The 15516-nt window shown below is 44.9% G+C and overlaps 1 protein-coding gene across 6 annotated transcripts in view; it reads left to right on the forward strand.

The window, feature by feature from the left end:
- The first annotated feature begins 7347 nt into the window (after positions 1-7347).
- LOC135522226 (chondroitin sulfate proteoglycan 5-like) overlaps positions 7348-15516 on the forward strand; it is a 36409-nt gene continuing 28240 nt past the window's right edge. For 2 of the 6 annotated variants that reach the window (XM_064948291.1, XM_064948297.1), the window contains exon 1: positions 7349-7988. In XM_064948291.1, coding sequence (XP_064804363.1) covers positions 7892-7988 — 97 coding nt within the window. In that variant the 5' untranslated portion in view covers positions 7349-7891. Of the gene's footprint in view, positions 7989-15516 lie in introns of all 6 variants that reach the window. The other 4 variants (XM_064948292.1, XM_064948294.1, XM_064948296.1 and 1 more) reach the window with 4 other exon arrangements.

The following is a 15516-nucleotide window of genomic DNA, read 5'->3' on the forward strand; positions in this document are numbered from 1 at the left end:
GCTGCTCCCTGGATGAGTTTAGATGTCTCATAATTGGCACAGTGTCTCCCTCTGCCCTCCCACAGCTGTGCCGATTCTGCCACCACCGTTGAGCGTTACTCTTCACAGCTGAAGCATGGCTCTACTTCACAGTCCCTTTCTCTCCTCGGATTCCCCCCCTTTATGTCATTCTCCTCAGCTTACCTTTACCTTGATTTTTTACTATTTATTTTTCCCCTCTGCTCTCTTTGTAGTCCCGTCTTTCAGGTTCCTCTCTTTGGTTGCTTAGGCAACAGATGAAGGACCCTTAGTAATTGAAGTAGACAAACACGCTGCTATTGTTTCAAACTGTTTTTAGCCTCAGCCCAGCTGTCTTGCTTGCTAGTTATGTCAATAGTGTATCAATTTCATCCTTCCCTTTGGACCGACAGTCCAGCTCTATGTGCTTGATTTAGTGTCTGTAAACATAAACAGATGCATAAGTATCATCCATAAACAGATTCATGAATATGAAGTGATTTGTGTTGACAGGCCCTAAACAGGTCTATGAATAGGGTATTGGGAAGAGGAGAGAAGTGTCCTCCCAAACATTTCCTTACCATAATGCATACAAACCTAGGCGTCATTTCCCAGTTTTCTATGTGGATGCAGTAAATGCTCTGTGCCATTGATAACATATTACCAGCGCAATGCAAATGTAGGGACGGATGAAGCAAATAATGCCAGCCTGTGTGAGCAACATCTGTTTATTTTTTATTTTTAGCAGCGTGTTTCAAAAGTGTGTGTGTGTGTGTGTGTGCGTACGCCTGTGCCTGTGTAACAGGTAGGTTCCATCTCTATCTGACGCACAGAGGGTCCTTGCCCTTTTGTCGGAGGGTGTTGCCATGGCGACATTTTTTTCACTGTAGAGCACCAGAGCAAGTAGCGCCATGGGCAGTCTATCTCACTGGTTAGTGTCAGAGAACAGTGGCTTAGTGCTATAATGATAATAATCATGGACTGCGTTGAAACAGAGCTTACACCATGCATCAAGCACTTCACATTCTGTATGGTTAACTCCATCCACCACCAATACATAGCATCCACTTAGAGTAGGTGGTGCACGGCAGCCATTTTGTGCCAGAGACTTCACCACACATCAGCTTTTGCGCTAATACAAGTGTTGCGCGTGTGTGTGCACATACTGGTCACGTGTGTGTGCACATACTGGTCACGTGTGTGTGTGTGTGTGTGTGTGTGTGTGTGTGTGTGTGTTGTGCTCCTGTCTGACAGGTTGATGTCTCATACTGTAAGCGCTGAGGGGGATGCGAGCGAGGGGTTTATTAAAGATGGAGGATGTTAAAGTAGGGCGGCGGTTCACACTGCCAGAGGGGGTGATGGGGAAAGGAGTGACGTATGCAAGCCTCTCCTTATCTCTCCATCTCCTTCACCCACCATCCCTCTATCCTCACAGACATTCTCATCTCATTCTTGTAATTACTCCAACGCAGGTATCAGACCATATTCACTTACGGTAGTATTGCCCGACAATTCTCAGTTATTACTCAATATTTACTGTATTTTTGGAGGGAAATGGTCAAACAAGCTGTTAAAAAACCTGTCTGTCGTTGTACTGCAGTCGCCCGTCTCCCCCTTCTCCCCTATGAAGTAAACTGTGACCTGTAAATGACACTGAAAAAGGCCAGTGTGAACTACCCTGAAATCACATTTAGATGCCATTCAGTTGTCCAGATGCAATGTAACCACTGGCAATGGATGACTCATGCATAAAGTAACATTACACACACACACACACACACAATCAGCCTCACTTACCGTGCTTTTAGTTGTACACAGGACTACCAAATGTTCCTTTCAATTGCTCTGATTCTGTTCTTCCGCTCGACTGATTGAGTGAAAGCCATTGCTGAGCAGTACTTAGCTAATTATCCCAGTCATAGGCTGTAAAAGTGCTGTCGACAAGAGGTTTCAGTGCTTCCTAATGGGCAAAGCAACTCTGGCAGCCCCCGCATGGATTCCTGCAGTTCTGTCATCTTTCTGCTCGGTATTTGATGAGAACGCATTAGCTGTGAACACATGAGGGGACAATGACAATAGAGCTCTCTCTCTTTCTCTTTCTCTCTATCCACACACACACACACACACACACACACACACACACACACACAAGCTATTATTACCTGCGTTCCCACACTTCATTGCGTCCTGGGCGACGGATACATAAACATTCCGTTTCGCTCCATCTCCCTCATTACCTGCATCCATTTTGTCTGCTTCTGTCTCAAACTTCCAATTATGCAAGAAGAAATCCTCAGTGGCTCGACAGTAGGCTACAGTGTCTTGGATTGTCCTCTATATCCACGGCCCACTTTGACTATGTGATATAATACAGTACAGAAATGCAGTCTGATACTATCAAAGTGTATGTGTGTTGTGTGCGACTTACTTACATTGTTCTCTCTACCCAGACCCCCCACGCCAACGCTTCAACAGGCCCTACTTTGCTGTTGATGACACTGTCATGCCTTATTTATTCATGAATCAAATCAAATCCATTGTATTTATAAAGCCCTTCGTACATCAGCTGATATCTCAAAGTGCTGTACAGAAACCCCAGTCTAAAACCCCAAACAGCAAGCAATGCAGGTGTTGAAGCACGTATTTACCTTGTATGAACCTTGTATTTACTGACTCACTATGTCAACGTGGAGTCTGTAGAATTAGGAATGGCGGAGTCATGAGTCGCCAGCCCCTCTCAACTCTCTCTCATATTGGTCATTGGCCTCGGCTAACTGGTTCATGTGCCTAACATCCACCGGTCTCATTGGAGCCAGCGTTGCTAAATTGATCTCAATGGTTTACTGGAATTGACGTACGAGAGGCGATCAAATATTGACACGTGCCAGGCGGTGCTTTATTTTGACACGGGTAAATATGCAGAGAGGAAAACTGGTCCAGGGTATGTCTGGTTAACAAGGGAAAAAAGAGAAGTCAGTTTGTTAATGTGTGTGTGTTGTGCGTTTGCGTGGGTGCGCGTGTGTGTGTGTTTCCATCTGTGTATTAGACCATTCTTGTATACTCCCGTCTTAGTTTCTGGAGCCTGTGAGTGGGTGGTTAGCCTTGGCTATGTACATAGTAACAAACGCTCTTGCAAATTATTGAAGCTTTTCTGCCGGAGGAGGGAGGAAGAGAGAGAGCGTGCGAGAGAGAGAGAAGGATGAGGAAAATGTTGCTGCTGGGTGCAGAGAGAGGGGGAGGGGGGGGGGGGTGGTGATTGGAACGGGTGAGGCTGAAGCTTATGTACAGTACGTATGGAGGAGGGGGGACGATGGTTTGGATGATTGGCGGCCAGTGCAACGTGCTATGTTTGGGGTTTAAGTGAAGGGGGAGGGGTTTTTGGAGGGAGGGGGAGTTTAAAAGGGGGGGCACAAACAGTTTAGTTCTGCTCTGGTTAGCAGCACGTCAGCTTGTGTTCACCAAAGCCCAACCCGGCACTAGGAATAGCAGCACTGCTCAGACGGCAACGGAAAAAAGGAGTCGGTGGGAGGAGGGAGGAGGAGGACAAAGAGGGATGGAGAAAAAGGGAAGGCTGTGGCAGTCTGTGTTTTAACTGGTCTGGAAGTGGATTGTAAAATACATCTGGACCATGGATCTGTAAAATGAAATCTGTGCGTGTCTGTCCATCAGAATATGCATTGTATGACTCGTATGCATGTCACAACCAGAGGTACCATGCATGTTACTATGCACTCTCATCCAGGAAACTATGTAAGCCGCATGAGAAAAATAGCCACCTACTCTTCTCCAGTTCATTAATAAAGACCTCATGCCACACCACACACAATACTACGAGTAGGTGCACACACAGACACACACAGACACACACACACAGAAGCCCCCCACACGCACACTGTCTCTCCCTCTGTCTCAAACTCCCACGTGAGCGTGTTCACTGGGCATGTATAGCTGGAATTCAGAAGAGAAGCAGCCTAAAAGGTCATTGTCTGGCCTCATTAGTGCTATCTGACACACCGCTGTAATAATGAAACCATAATGAGATATTATTAGTAAGTATATACAGTGATGTTGGTCATTGAATGACCTGAATGACATCTGTTAAACTCTTCTCCAATCTTACTTTATCATGTTCATACCTGACACAGGATATGTTACCCACACAGCAAATATCTTGCAGTGTTTCTTAGATAAAGGTTAGAGATAACGGTCTATTGTCTGTTTGTCAACGGTATAATCTACAATAGCTTTAGAAACATTCTGAGAACATTCCAACAACAGAGCTCAAGGTAGGTGTTCCTAGAAAATTTAAGAAAACGGGAATCAGAGGGGAAAATCCAAAAGCCTCAGTTTTTTCTTTTTTGGTTAGATGGGTAGGTATGACCTTTGAACCTCCCACCTTTCCAGTCTGACCTACGATGACCTCAGTCTTGCCCCAGGGTGTCTGAGAAACCGCCTAGTTGTTACATTGTTTGTTTTGTTATTGTGTGCGTGCATGCCTGCCTGTACCCAGTAACCCTGTGTCACCGCAACCGGATAATAAGTGGGGGGGGTCAGTCATATTTTTGGGGAGAGGAGAGTAAGGATTTATGTCTAATCCCAATGTTGTTGATGGCCCCGTGCTCAAAATGAAACAGATTGGTGAGGCTGTCATAACAACAGTCCTGGTTAGAGCAGACATGAAAGCTGTAAGAGGCATTAACCCCAAAATGAGTACATGACGCCCAGAGACAGATCTGGGGTGAGGTGGTTTAGGGGGGTCTTTTTGGGCATTGGGGAAATCCCCTCTTCTAACCAATCAACCTGACTTGCACATAGTCAAATGGCTGATTCAGCTCCGGGAGGATGCATTTCTTAAGGGCAAATAAAGGGGGTTACCCCGTGAGTAGAGGGGGTAGTGAAAGTCAAGTCGCTGTGACCTAATCGACCCCATCTAAAAATGTTATATATACACAGTCACTCAGAACATAGAGGATGCTAACAAAGTCTCTAATTTGTTTAAAAAGCATGGAGACTGCAAACTCTGAGAACAGTTGATGAAGGATAGTTCTGATAGATGATTTGAAGATCTCAGCAAAGTCCATTGAGGGGAGAATGAGTGGTCTGAGTGTACTGTACTGTACTGTACTGTCTGTCTGTTCCCCCAAAGAGGTTTATTGGTAGGCAGGGGGGCTGCAGACTGCTTGAGGTAATCTGCAGGGCGCGAGCACACACATATACACACAAACACACACAAAGCCCTCACAGGAAAGCAAAGTGATCATTCTCAGGTCAGGTCAGGTGTGTTGGAGAGGTAGGATGTGTGAGTACCATCCTTCATTTAGCTGAACTCTGCTTACGTGAAAACGTTGAATAGTCTAATTTGGATTAGGACAGTCAATTATTAATTTGTTTCACACTGCATTTCTACTTGACTTACTTTTCACAATTAATTTGACAAATGTAGCATTTTCTAATTTTGTATTTATTTTGTATTAACTTGTAACACACACACACACACACACACATGCGTGTGAGGGCAAGCATTCGCATGCTCACAAAAACACGCACACACACCCAACATAAAAGCCTGCTGTCGGGGCTACTTCCCATCTTCCTCCATGGTCATCCTCCATGGTGGCCAGCCAGGTCACCCGTGATACAAGTCAGTATTCTAAGTCCACCCATGTCTGAGAAAGTTGGGAGATGAAGTGTAAAACGCCCACTAGGGGCAACAATGAGCACTGTTAAGTAGCTTCAAGCATCTGCCTCTGATTCCAAAGGTTGCATGTTGGAATCCAGCAATAGAAAGTTGTTTTTGATATTATTGTTTTAAGCCTATCCATTCAGAGTTAATTCCTAAACTTAACCCTAACTGTAAAAATCCAGTTAATATCTAAACTTAACCCTAACTGTAAAAATCCAGAGTTAATGCCTGAACTTAACCCTAACCGTAAAAATCCAGTTAATATCTAAACTTAACCCTAACTGTAAAAATCCAGAGTTAATGCCAAAACTTAACCCTAACCGTAAAAATCCAGTTAATATCTAAACTTAACCCTAACTGTAAAAATCCAGAGTTAATGCCTAAACTTAACCCTAACCGTAAAAATCCAGTTAATGCCTAAACTTAACCCTAACCGTAAAAATCCAGTTAATATCTAAACTTAACCCTAACTGTAAAAATCCAGTTAATGCCTAAACTTAACCCTAACCGTAAAAATCCAGAGTTAATGTCTAAACTTAACCCTAACCGTAAAAATCCAGTTAATGCCTAAACTTAACCCTCACCGTAAAAATCCAGTTAATATCTAAACTTAACCCTAACGGTAAAAATCCAGAGTTAATGCCTAAACTTAACCCTAACTGTGAAAATCCAGAGTTAATATCTAAACTTAACCCTAACTGTAAAAATCCAGAGTTAATGCCTAAACTTAACCCTAACCGTAAAAATCCAGAGTTAATGCCTAAACTTAACCTTAACTGTAAAAATCCAGAGTTAATATCTAAACTTAACCCTAACCGTAAAAATCCAGTTAATGCCTAAACTTAACCCTAACTGTAAAAATCCAGTTAATATCTAAACTTAACCCTAACTGTAAAAATCCAGAGTTAATGCCTAAACTTAACCCTAACCGTAAAACTCCAGTTAATATCTAAACTTAACCCTAACTGTAAAAATCCAGTTAATATCTAAACTTAACCCTAACTGTAAAAATCCAGAGTTAATGCCTAAACTTAACCCTAACCGTAAAACTCCAGTTAATATCTAAACTTAACCCTAACGGTAAAAATCCAGTTAATATTTAAACTTACCCTTGAAATTTCATTTTTGGAAGAACTTTCTCGTTTGACAAACATGGTTGAACGTGTAGCCTTATTCTGACCTGAGACTGTGAGAGCTGGTAGCTTGTGAAAGAATGTGTGGGACCCCCACCGTCAGTACTCTGGGCCCTCATGCATTCATCACTGCATCCCAAAGTCTATCACACCCCGCCCCTCTCTGCTGTTTGTTTCTTTATCTGAACAAACAATTAACCAAAAACATGTTGTTTCTAAAGCATTAAAACATTACTTTACTTTAAATTTCCCTCTCATCCAACTGTTATGTGTTATGTGGCATGTGGCCCATGGACCGAATCGGAGTTTGAGCACAGTGCTTAAAACCCATGATTTATATTTCACTTGATTTATTCGAACATTTGGCCAAAGCATCAATCTCTTCAGGGAAATGCTTGAAACATTTGACAGTGGAACATAAGCATACGCCTGCGCACTCACGCCAATTATTATATATATTTTTATTTTAAGTCTCCGTTGATAAATTGTGTTTAAAAGGCTGCTGAAGCGCCGAGCTGAGTGTGTGCACTGGCAAGATCCAATAGTCTCGGTTGAATAGCAAATTGGTCCAAATTATTGAAAGGAAAAAAGCCTTAGGAAGAGGAGGGGTAGGAGTAGGAGACGGGAGGAGGGGGGCAGCAACAATCCTTTCCCCTTCCCATATGGTGAGAGCAGTGCCGATAGCATCACATTCCGCGGAGCGTTGCCTGTCGTCCTATGGTGAAGTGCCATCGCTCTAATCAAAAACAAACGGAGCCGCAGCTTTCGCTTGCGCTCAACTCAGCTCCAGTACGGAACGTCCATCCTTGGCTGTGCGAGGTCTCCGTCTGGCCGATATTCGGTGGCGACGGGGCCTTGAACGGTTGAACTGTGGCTAATTGAAGAAGCGGGAGAAGTAAATACGAGCACACCACTCAAGACGAAGTTACTATGGGGAAGTGCAGGGAGGCGGGAGTCTAAACGTGGATAGGGGGCACAAATCAAATCAAAAGATTTACAATTCGGATTATTTCTATTTTGAACACTTCATTTTCAGAGGGATTTTCATCAGATTTTCTGGCCATTATCACACGCAGGAATGAACGGAAAGGAAGCGAGGTTTTGCACGGGATGCTGGAGGCAAATGATGCTGTCAATCATTCTGGTTCTACACTTGATTCCCCTCTTTGTACATGGTAAGAAATCGAATACGTTTTTACTCACAAGAAAGCAAGGGTTGTCTCTTTGTTTCCCCTCGGATGTGTATGATAGGCTGACCACCGTGAAGCCAGTGACTAAACACACTTGCACAGAGAGTCAGTCCAACAAAGGGGGCCAGTGAGTCCTCTATTGTAGGCTAGAGCCGACTGGTCATGCCCTCACTCTCAGAATAGTGTCATTGAGCACTGCACCATAGGCTATCTTTTCCCAAGACGTTAACCGATATTTTATTTGGGTTATGAGATGACATTATGGGTGGGATATTGTCGGGCAATGGGTCAATTCCAAAGAGAGGCAATTGCATGGAAGTTGTATTGGTTTTTGGAGAGCCGGATGACACAATTGCCTTTCAGCAATGACCCACTCTCTGTATCGGTGTTACGGGGTAATAGTGGCGAGCCGATGCACCAAGATTGCTCCCCCGAGGCTGCTGCTGTCACTATGGCAATGATGGAGCCAGGCGACACAAAGGCAGGATTACGGTCGGAGTCCCTGTTGCATTATTCATCAACCAATCCGAACAGACATTCTGATACAGCGCGCCTTGGCTTTTATAGAAAACATGAAAAGACACTGAAAACTCTCTATCCTCATTTGTCTCATGCTGAATCACAGCACTTCTTACATATTAATAATGTTGTTGGCTATGAATAGCCCAGGGATAGAATCAATGTGACATCATGGGGATATAGGCTACCTAATTTAGTCGATTCATTTTTATTTAAATTGCCTTACTCGGTCGCCATTACCATTATATTTTATGTTTGGCCACTTCTGCTTGGACACCCATAACAATGATGTCCAGTGATTGTAGGAATGGGAGCGTGAATCGGTTCCCTACTTACAGGCAATGTAGTCTGCGGAAGGATGGGATGTTAGGTTATATTTATCTATCCATATGTCAGTATAAAAAAACCCGTCTGTGTAGCCTCTGGAGACTGGTCCGGGTTGGTGCGCTATTGTCCAACCGGCAAAAAGAGGATCCGTTTATGCCCATCACCGCCCAGCAACAGGACACTGAAGACAGTACCAATGCACCAAGACATGCTCAAACAATGTCAAAATGCCCTGATTAAATGGATGAATATTTAATATAACATTAGCCATGCCAAATATATACAGTGATGGCTGCAGGAAAGTAGTGTGGCTGAGGGTGCAGCACCCTCTGATAAGAATACAATTTAAAACATTAGTTCCACAAAATTAGTGAACTAGGCTTTTAATCCTCCTGTAGGGAGGGTCCCTCCATCATCCCCTTCATTTTCTTGCTTCACCGGTTTGCTGTGGCAGTGGCACCACCTGCTCCTTCTACTGTGAACACTGAGGTGACCAAAGAATTGTGTCCCTAACAATGACACTTAATTACATGTCAGGGCTCCTCTTCTTGGTGGCATTTGCAGTCATCCATAGTGAAGTGAAGAGATGGTTAGGGGGTAATAGTGAGGGATGTAGAGGCATCTCCCCTCCCCCACTCAGAATGATGGCTGTGTGAGCGGGTTTGGACGGGTGATGGAGGGGGTAATAGTCGTCAAGGCTCAGCCACATTTCCAGGATTTATGTCCCTGGGGCGCCAGCATGGTGATGGACTCTGGGAATGATGGACCTCCCCGCCCGCCTGCCTGCCTCTCCCTCCTGCCTGCCTCTCCCTCCTGCCTGCCTCTCCCTCCTGCCTGCCTCTCCCGCCTGCCTGCCTCTCCCTCCTGCCTGCCTCTCCCTCCTGCCTGCCTCTCCCTCCTGCCTGCCTCTCCCGCCTGCCTGCCTCTCCCGCCTGCCTGCCTCTCCCTCCTGCCTGCCTCTCCCGCCTGCCTGCCTCTCCCTCCTGCCTGCCTCTCCCTCCTGCCTGCCTCTCCCTCCTGCCTGCCTCTCCCTCCTGCCTGCCTCTCCCTTCTTTCCTCTGCTCTCCTCTGACCTGCTGACACACATCTGCCGCGGACAGATTATCTTTGAAACGCAGTGTGTTAATCTGCAAACCAAACCCCCCCAGCCTTTTTTATAGCAGTTTAGGAAAAAACACACATTTTGATGATAACAGTCATTTTAAAATCAATTTAAAGTAAATTGGAGAAATAGTGCACGTCTGTCTGTCTGTCTGTCTGTTTGTTTGTCTGTCTGTCTGTTTGTTTGTTATGATGCCACTGGTATGTGCTTTGTGTAATGGCAGATGTGACCCAGGTTAGATATGCCACATGCTAAAACAGCCTACCTACATATCCTTCTTACATTGGTCTGCTCATTAGAAAACACCTGCCAATGGGTGTAGTCCCAACCTTCCTTTCTCTAGTCCCAGTAGTAAGTATACATTACTCACTTCACATTAGTCACACAATGAGCTTTGTTCACTGCTAGGTTGAACACATCACCAATGGAGAGCTGAAATCATTAGAACCTTGGGTGGATGACCTCAAAGCCCAGCACCTCACATGCTGCTTGGTAGAACCTCTGCACACCACCTCCTTCCATCTCAAACAATGGCTTGCTCAGCGCAAAGACGCCTCTGCATGTGTAACATGAAACCCGCTTTAGGCACACCCTCCTTCCCAAGCAGCTCCTCTCGGTGTTGCTTCAGGGGGATTGTGGGGTGAAGCACGGGGAGACGCAGAGAAGAAGACAAAATAGTGTTATCCCGTTCTCTCTGTCCTACCACCTGCAACCCCCTGCACCCCCCTGCTCCAAGGTTCTGCCTCCGGTTGCCAGCAGGGGACCATTAACATAGGTGTCGGTTGGCTTGACCTGGCCAGCCGTTTAAACGTGTGTGTGAGCATTCCCATAGGTTGTGATAGTGTTAAGAATAAGTGTGTATCTTTGTGTCCTTTTACGTTCTAGTAGTCTGTGTGCGTGTCAGCGAGTTCATGTCAGTGCACGCGCCTCCTAATGTGTCAGCGCACATCTCGTCTCCTCCTCAAAGCGAACCGTGCTCTGCAATGCGAGCGGAGTGTATTACATCACCAAGACGGCGTCCATAGCTGAGCCCTGTCCTATTAGCAGTCATTCCCCTACCTCCCCCTGTCAAAGAGGTGGTCCTCTGTAGCTCAGTTGGTAGAGCATGGTGCTTGCACCACCAGGGTTGTCGGTTCAATTCCCTGGACCACCCATATGTAAAATGTATGTATGCACTTTGGATAAATGACATATATTAATAAAGAAATCCACCACATTCAGCTGAACCAAGAGCAAGAAGGGATAATGATCCTACTGATAGCTGGATTCATGTGGTCTGTGTGATCCCTGGATGCCTTTCAAAGCTCGGAGTTTATCCAAGGCTAATCACTTAAATCAGTGGTTCCCAATTTAGCTCTGCCCGGAGTACCCATGTGGTACCCTCTCATGGGCATTTTATGGTATCATGAGTCTCAAGTACCCTCTATGGATAGGCCAAGTACCCCAGGGGTCCTCGTACCACTGGCTTGAACCAATCAGGTAGAAGCAGGAAGGTAAAGGCGTAGTGTATGGAGTATGGACACCGGAGGGGTATGTTTAGAGAGGACAGGCTCCCTGTTCTGCATTTTGATAACACACACACACACGACCAGGCACACACAAATAGCAAGTGTTCTGTAAACCACACACCTGCACACACACCCTTTGTTCTTATGCCCTTAATATTTATGTCTGAAAATGTGAGTATTAGCGTTTTGTCCTTGTAGTGTGTGCGTGCATGCGTGTGTTTGTGTGCAGATCTGTTAGGTTAGCAACGCTGCATCAACTTTCCCTCTGCACAGTGAGGGCAAGCCTGTTGCCATGGCAACCCATCCCTCCTCCAGCCTGCCACCTGTTGGGCACAGAAATGAAAGGTTTCATGTGATGGAGGGACGAAGGGAGAGAGAGAGATGGAGAGAGTGGTAGGTGGAAATCAATGCAGGGGTATTCAATTAAGGCTGAATGCAGACCCATCCACTTTCATAGATATTAATGAGTGGTGTTGAGTAAAGAGAAAAAGGTTAATGCATTATTCATAATGGTTATATAGTGTGTGTGTGTTATACACGTGCATATGTGTGTATGTGTGTGTCTATATACAGTATGAAGATCCTCTCTTGAGGATTGTTTAGAGGGAGCTCACTGTAAAATGGATGGAAAAGAGTGATCAGTCAGGCTCACTCTCACACACAACCTCATAATCCCAGAGACATATAAACATATATATTTATTTGAAGCTATAGCCAGCTGTGCTGTACTTTATCTCACTGCTCTGGCCACCCTTACCTCTGACCCTCCACCCCTATGTCCTTCTGTCTGGGTCAGCAGACACTGCCTGGGAGCTAAAATCTGTCATAACCAATCACGCCCTCTTTACTGTCTGTCATAGCCAATCACAATCCCCCGTTTCATTTGGAGGTAGGCAACGCATCCCAACTAACCAGGAAACAAAAGATTCGGCAGCTAGCCAACACCAACCCTGTTGTCCCTGGCAATGCTAAATACCTCTCATTACCCCCCCCCCCCCATACCCCCCAAACACCTCAGAATACTCTTTAAGGGGTGAGGGGGTTCCTTATGTAACACTGTTTGACTGTCCCGTCTGAAAGAGGAGCACAAAGACCACTTTATCCACCCCCCCACCCTCCCAGGCCGCCACACACTGCTCTCCAACAGCCCTTAGCCGGGGGTCCACTGTGGCCCCCGTGTGCCTCATTCCATCTGGGCCAGGGGGACAATCAGCAGTGGAGGCCAGGAATGGTGAGAAGACCAGGTCTAAACAGGGATCTGGCCCTACCCTGGCAATCTCCATTCAGGCCATTGTGGCATCATGCCAGGCTGCCACCCTGCTGGACCTGTGGATCTAATGTCCGTTTTGTTGGACAGGCTCTGTGTCATAGTGGGCACAGTGTGGCTTGTTGGCTGGGATTGGGTTGGCGTTCAGGATGTATGGTTACTCATACTGAATAGGTAAGTCACCTTCCTCTATCTTACACAAGTCTCCCTTTGACATCAAATCCATGATTTACACACAAGTTTTGCATCTGTAAGCCCACCTCAGGTTAGGCGTTAAATTACACTGCATTTTCACCTTTGTTCTTCTGCCTCAAATAACGTTTTTAATATTCTCTGATCTCCTAAAACTTTGCCTGATCATAAACAGTCTCAACTGCAATATGAAGTATTTTTAGACTGGTGTTAATAGTCTTGCCTTGCAACTGGATAAATCAAATCAGTGTCTTCACATTGTTTAAAGAGAATGAGACTGCTATTTGTCTCTGGTGTATACAAGTCTTTCATTGGAAACCTCAACTCGAGTAACTCCAAGAATGGTGTAAGTGCCTTCATGTGTTCTAGTTTGACTTCAGAAACAGCTGCACATATACGGGCAGGCCCACTCTCCCTGCATGTGAGCAGAAGTCTCGATGACTAAACTTCAGTTCTCCTTATTGAATCAAAGAGTATTTATTTGTGGCTTGGTCAGGTGATGAGGAGATAGCTGTGTACCAGTGGGAGATACGATGCTGCTGTTCACAGTGGTTCTCAATCTATGGGTCGTGGCTAAGGCTGCAACATTTTGTGAACTTTTAATAAATGCCCTGGTTTTCCCAATATCCCAGTTGGAGGATTCCCGGAATCCGGAAATCTCCAACCAGGATTTCTGGAAAACCAGGTAATTTATTAAAAGTTCACGGAATGTTACAACCCTTCTCCTGGCCGGTGGTGCCCAGCGAAGTCAGCGGACTGTCAAAAGTCTCCTTGTTAATCCAATTAGGTTAACAACACTATGTGAGGATACATTTTTAATTGAAACTCACTTTAGAGAATCAGCAAAGCTCTCTGCCAGACAGACACACTGTTGCCTCCAATAGAGTGGCTCTTCAAGAGCACCACTGGTGTCCTCCTTAGAGACAGACAGACAGACAGACAGACAGAGAGAGAGAGAAACGGAAGGGGTTGAGAGAGAGAGAGTGTGTCTCTACGTAGATGAGTGATTAATAACCTTTCCTGCAGTCAAATAACCAAATCGCCCCCTAGTGGCCTCATGGGTGGAATGTTATTAATATTTTTTGTAATTTCAATATTAATTAACATTATTTTAAAAAACCTGCTGAAAATCTGGTGTTTCTATGTCAAAAGGTGTTGTTATATTTCAGTCTTCTGTGATGTACAAATGTAACACATTTCAACTCTATATCTGACATTGTACAGGTGTCTTAAGCCCATAACCATCTGTGTGAGGTGTATACTTTTGTTTCAAAGTAGATTTGCTTAAGATTACCAAGAAACACTCTGTGTGACCCTGATTTGGCCCACTGCAGTAAAAAGGTTTTAAGAAGCCTTTGAAAATGATATTTTTCTTTTTTTACCTTGAAGTAATCCCTTGCAGATTCACATTTTGGACAGCCTCTGATTCTCCATGATGTGACATTGCTTATATGGGGATTACATGACCTTTTAGAAGAGAGAACCACATGTATGGAATGTTTTAATTAGTGAACTAGTTACTGCCAAATGTAGTACAACTCCAGTATTCCTGACTTAATACACCCGACAAACCCGAAATCCATGAAATCTAGACACTTATACTGCACACAAATGACAGCCGTGCATCACAAAAAATATTTTTATATGGCTGTGAGCCCACTACACTGGCCACACTTTGAATGATACTGATATAGATGTTGATGGTGAAAACAACAGGGAACCCAGACGGCCAAGGTTACTGTTTGGCCATTTTGACAGAAACAACGAGACAGACCTTGTCTTTGGAACGTTACTTTCCGTCTCCGTCTGTTTTCTAGACATACAATTGTTAAAGACGTAAAGCGACTTGAGTGATTGTTAGAGCTGAACAAACACAGAAGTGTGACTGAAGTGTCTCTTGACCGTCAGAGGGAGCTGTCTGTTGAGTAGCCTGCTCCCCTGGGGACTACCTGCAGCGTTAGCTAGCCTGTTCTGTTCCCTATAAAGTCCATCACTTAATGAGGGAATGCCTGTGTGTGTGTGTGTGTGTGTGTGTGTGTGTGTGTGTGTGTGTGTGTGTGTGTGTGTGTGTGTGTGTGTGTGCGTGCGTGTGTCCTTGCGTCTCTCTGTGTGTGTGTGTGTCTGTGTGTGTGTGTGTGTGTGTGTGTGTACAGTATATCCCTTTTAAAGTATATTCCCTGAATATGTGTGTAAGCGTGGCGGTCCATAGTGGTTTTGGCAGAAGCGACGCTGCTCAGAATGTCAGATGACGTCGTTAACAGCAGTGTGAGCAGCAGAATGAGTGTCTCTGGTGGATGGATTAACCCAAAATTCACCCTCATTTCAAAAGCCTCTGTTTCTCTGACTGCAGCAGAAATAAGCCCAGGATTCCACCTGGCTGCTCCCCACTAACAGCCTTTATCTGCTTAGTAATGTAATACTCTATAGGCCGTCTGTATATTTCCTACAAATAATTCTAGTATAACAGCGCCTGGTTTTGCTGAAGCTTTGTGAGTTACTTGGTTGTCACGCACCACGTTTAATGAAGAAATGGTTATATTGTCTGATGTGAGATGTTGGTTTGTGTGGGTGTGAATGTTTTTATTGGACACCACGCTG

Source organism: Oncorhynchus masou, chromosome 30, assembly GCF_036934945.1.
Source record: "Oncorhynchus masou masou isolate Uvic2021 chromosome 30, UVic_Omas_1.1, whole genome shotgun sequence".
In the NCBI taxonomy this organism is placed as follows: domain Eukaryota; kingdom Metazoa; phylum Chordata; class Actinopteri; order Salmoniformes; family Salmonidae; genus Oncorhynchus; species Oncorhynchus masou.